The sequence below is a fragment of the Carcharhinus amblyrhynchos genome, unplaced genomic scaffold (assembly GCF_965287045.1).
Source record: "Carcharhinus amblyrhynchos unplaced genomic scaffold, sCarAmb.v2.hapA chromosome_1236, whole genome shotgun sequence".
Lineage (NCBI taxonomy): Eukaryota > Metazoa > Chordata > Chondrichthyes > Carcharhiniformes > Carcharhinidae > Carcharhinus > Carcharhinus amblyrhynchos.
In genome coordinates, this window is record NW_027650976.1 from 1 (window position 1) to 5,000 (window position 5,000).

Consider the following 5,000-nt stretch of genomic DNA (forward strand, 5'->3'; position numbering starts at 1 on the left):
CCCCGAGACCCCCAAACACACCCCGAGACCCCCACCCCAAACACACCCCGAGACCCCCAAACACACCCCGAGACCCCCAAACACACCCCGAGACCCCAACCCCAAATACACCCCGAGACCCCAACCCCAAACACACCCCGAGACCCCCAAACACACCCCGAGACCCCAACCCCAAACACACCCCGAGACCCCAACCCCAAACACACCCCGAGACCCCAACCCCAAACACACCCCGAGACCCCAACCCCAAACACACCCCGAGACCCCCAAACACACCCCGAGACCCCAACCCCAAACACACCCCGAGACCCCAACCCCAAACACACCCCGAGACCCCAACCCCAAATACGCCCCGAGACCCCAACCCCAAACTAACCCCGAGACCCCAACCCCAAACACACCCCGAGACCCCAACCCCAAACACACCCCGAGACCCCAACCCCAAACACACCCCGAGACCCCAACCCCAAACACACCCCGAGACCCCAACCCCAAACACACCCCGAGACCCCAACCCCAAACACACCCGAGACCCCAACCCCAAACTAACCCCGAGACCCCAACCCCAAACACACCCCGAGACCCCCAAACACACCCCGAGACCCCCAAACGCACCCCGAGACCCCAACCCCAAACACACCCCGAGACCCCAACCCCAAACACACCCCGAGACCCCAACCCCAAACACACCCCGAGACCCCAACCCCAAACACACCCCGAGACCCCAACCCCAAACACACCCCGAGACCCCAACCCCAAACACACCCCGAGACCCCAACCCCAAACACACCCCGAGACCCCCAAACACACCCCGAGACCCCCAAACACACCCCGAGACCCCAACCCCAAACACACCCCGAGACCCCAACCCCAAACACACCCCGAGACCCCAACCCCAAACACACCCCGAGACCCCCAAACACACCCCGAGACCCCCAAACACACCCCGAGACCCCAACCCCAAACACACCCCGAGACCCCAACCCCAAACACACCCCGAGACCCCCAAACACACCCCGAGACCCCCAAACACACCCCGAGACCCCAACCCCAAATACACCCCGAGACCCCAACCCCAAACACACCCCGAGACCCCCAAACACACCCCGAGACCCCCACCCCAAACACACCCCGAGACCCCCAAACACACCCCGAGACCCCCAACCCCAAACACACCCCGAGACCCCAACCCCAAACACACCCCGAGACCCCAACCCCAAACACACCCCGAGACCCCAACCCCAAACACACCCCGAGACCCCAACCCCAAACACACCCCGAGACCCCAATCCCAAACACACCCCGAGACCCCAACCCCAAACACACCCCGAGACCCCAACCCCAAACTAACCCCGAGACCCCAACCCCAAACACACCCGAGACCCCAACCCCAAACTAACCCCGAGACCCCAACCCCAAACACACCCCGAGACCCCAACCCCAAACTAACCCCGAGACCCCAACCCCAAACACACCCGAGACCCCAACCCCAAACTAACCCCGAGACCCCAACCCCAAATACACCCCGAGACCCCAACCCCAAACACACCCCGAGACCCCCAAACACACCCCGAGACCCCCAAACGCACCCCGAGACCCCAACCCCAAACACACCCCGAGACCCCAACCCCAAACACACCCCGAGACCCCCAAACACACCCCGAGACCCCAACCCCAAACACACCCCGAGACCCCCAAACACACCCCGAGACCCCAACCCCAAACACACCCCGAGACCCCAACCCCAAACACACCCCGAGACCCCAACCCCAAACACACCCCGAGACCCCAACCCCAAACACACCCCGAGACCCCAACCCCAAACACACCCCGAGACCCTCACCCCAAACACACCCCGAGACCCCCAAACACACCCCGAGACCCCAACCCCAAACACACCCCGAGACCCCAACCTAACCCCAAACGCGCCCCAAACCCACCCCAGCCTGACCCCAACCTCCCCCACTGCAATCCCTCCCTGACCCCACCGTGCCCCAACACCCCCCAGGCTTTGACCCCCACCCTGACCCCACCCTCCCCCCCTCACGTGAAGCAGTTAGTGGGGTCTGTCTGTGATGTCCCACCCTCACCCCCATCCAAAGATGTCCACCCTCTCGGACAGGGAGCCGGGGGGAGATTTTCTGGAACGTTCCCGGGGATGAGGGGGCTTCAGTTCACATGGAGAGACTGGGAGAAGCTGGGATGGTTCCCCTCGGAGCGGAGAAGGTTCGGGGGGAGATTGAATTGAGGGGTTCAGAAGGGTTTGGAGAGAGTGAATAAGGAGAAAGTGTTTCCCAGTGTCAGGAGGGTGGGGAACCGGAGGGAGGGGGAGGACACAGATTGAAGAGAATCGGGGAAAGACCCAGAGGGGGAGATGAGGAGAATGTTTTTTTGTGAGTTGTTGTGATCTGGAAGGTGCTGCCTGAAAGGACGGTGGAAGCAGATTCAATAGGAACTTTCAAAAGGGGGGAGAGACTGGAAAAGGAGAGATTTACAGGGCTGTGGGGGGAAAGTGGGGGGGGAGGGGATAATTGGAGAGATCTTTCAAAGGGCTAGCACAGGAAGGGTGGGCCGAATGGCCTTTTTGAGTCAGCGATTCGGAGACAATCCGGGAAGTGACTTACCACTGAGCCGTAATTCAGCAGCAGAGTCCTGAGCATCCAGGGTGCCCCCAGACCCAGGAGGATATCAAATACATTACTGCCAATGGAATTGGAGACAGCCATATCTCCCATCCCTTCAACACAAAGAGATATTCAACCAGGTTATAGCTCATCACAAACTGCACAACCCAACCCCAAGGGCAAGTTTCTAATCAACTCCTGTACCTGCGGGGGGGGGGTCTCTCTAATCCCCTCTCTCACACACACACTCCTGTATCTGGGGGGGTCTCTAATCCCCTCCCTCTCTCACACACACACTCCTGTACCTGGGGGGGTCTCTAATCCCCTCCCTCTCTCACACACACACTCCTGTATCTGGGGGGGGGTCTCTAATCCCCTCTCTCACACACACACTCCTGTATCTGGGGGGGGGTCTCTAATCCCCTCTCTCACACACACACTCCTGTATCTGGGGGGGGGTCTCTAATCCCCTCTCTCACACACACACTCCTGTATCTGGGGGGGGGTCTCTAACCCTCCCTCTCTCACACACACACTCCTGTATCTGGGGGGGTCTCTCTAACCCTCCCTCTCTCACACACACACTCCTGTATCTGGGGGGGGGTCTCTAACCCTCCCTCTCTCACACACACACTCCTGTATCTGGGGGGGGGGTCTCTAACCCTCTCTCTCACACACACACTCCTGTATCTGGGGGGGGTCTCTCTAACCCTCTCTCTCACACACACACTCCTGTATCTGGGGGGGGTCTCTCTAATCCCCTCTCTCACACACACACTCCTGTATCTGGGGGGGGTCTCTAACCCTCTCCCTCTCTCACACACACACTCCTGTATCTGGGGGGGGTCTCTAACCCTCTCCCTCTCTCACACACACACTCCTGTATCTGGGGGGGGGGGTCTCTCTAACCCTCTCTCTCACACACACTCCTGTATCTGGGGGGGGTCTCTCTAACCCTCTCTCTCACACACACTCCTGTATCTGGGGGGGGTCTCTCTAACCCTCTCACACACACACTCCTGTATCTGGGGGGGTCTCTCTTACCCTCTCTCTCACACACACACTCCTGTATCTGTGGGGGGGGGGGTCTCTAACCCTCTCTCTCACACACACACTCCTGTATCTGGGGGGGTCTCTCTAATCCCCTCTCTCACACACACACTCCTGTATCTGGGGGGGGTCTCTCTAACCCTCTCCCTCTCTCACACACTCCTGTATCTGGGGGGGGTCTCTAACCCTCCCTCCCTCTCTCACACACTCCTGTATCTGGGGGGGGTCTCTAACCCTCCCTCTCTCTCACACACACTCCTGTATCTGGGGGGGGTCTCTAACCCTCCCTCTCTCTCACACACACTCCTGTATCTGGGGGGGGGGGGTCTCTAACCCTCCCCCTCTCACACACACTCCTGTATCTGGGGGGGTCTCTAACCCTCTCTCTCTCTCACACACTCCTGTATCTGGGGGGGGTCTCTAACCCTCCCCCTCTCTCACACACACACTCCTGTACCTGGGGAGGTCTCTCTAACCCCCTCTGACTCACACACTCCTGTATTAGGGGCTGGAGGGGGTTACAGAGATAGGGAGGGGGTGTAGGTTCTGGAGGGGGGTTACAGAGATAGGGAGGGGGGTTACAGAGATAGGGAGGGGGCTTACACAGATAGGGAGGGGGGCTTACACAGATAGGGAGGGGGGTTACACAGATAGGGAGGGGGGTTACACAGATAGGGAGGGGGGTTACACAGATAGGGAGGGGGTTACACAGATAGGGAGGGGGTTACACAGATAGGGAGGGGGTTACACAGATAGGGAGGGGGGTTACACAGATAGGGAGGGGGGGTTACAGAGATAGGGAGGGGGGTTACACAGATAGGGAGGGGGGTTACACAGATAGGGAGGGGGGTTACACAGATAGGGAGGGGGGTTACACAGATAGGGAGGGGGGTTACACAGATAGGGAGGGGGGGTTACAGAGATAGGGAGGGGGGGGTTACACAGATAGGGAGGGGGGGGTTACAGAGATAGGGAGGGGGGGGTTACACAGATAGGGAGGGGTGGGGATGGAGCAGGGATTTAAAAAAGGAGAGAATCGAACACTTGTGGGTTGCCGCTGTGCGAACCTCAGCACCACCCCCTGGTTACTGACCCACTGACCGCTCGATACTGACCTTGTCTGGCCACAATCAGACTGGCCATGCAGTCCGGAACGCTGGTACCAGCTGCCAGGAACGTGATTCCCATTATCACATCCGGAATTCCCAGAGAATATCCTATTATTGTTACCTAGACAACAGCAACAGATACACTCACCATCAAACACTCCCAGGACAGGTACAGCACGGGGTTAGATACAGAGTAAAGCTCCCTCTACACTGTCCC

At 59.4% G+C, this 5,000-nt stretch overlaps 1 protein-coding gene across 1 annotated transcript in view; it reads right to left on the bottom strand.

Annotated features, from left to right (window-relative positions):
• Positions 1-2,624: 2,624 nt before the first annotated feature.
• Positions 2,625-5,000, bottom strand: part of LOC145340641 (sodium/potassium/calcium exchanger 3-like) — a gene marked incomplete at both ends in the record, with an annotated part of 25,162 nt that continues 22,786 nt past the window's right edge. The window contains 2 exons of the mRNA XM_080185109.1: positions 2,625-2,737; positions 4,790-4,904. Of these exons, the coding sequence (XP_080041235.1) occupies positions 2,625-2,737; positions 4,790-4,904 (228 nt within the window). The remainder of the gene's footprint in view (positions 2,738-4,789; positions 4,905-5,000) is intronic.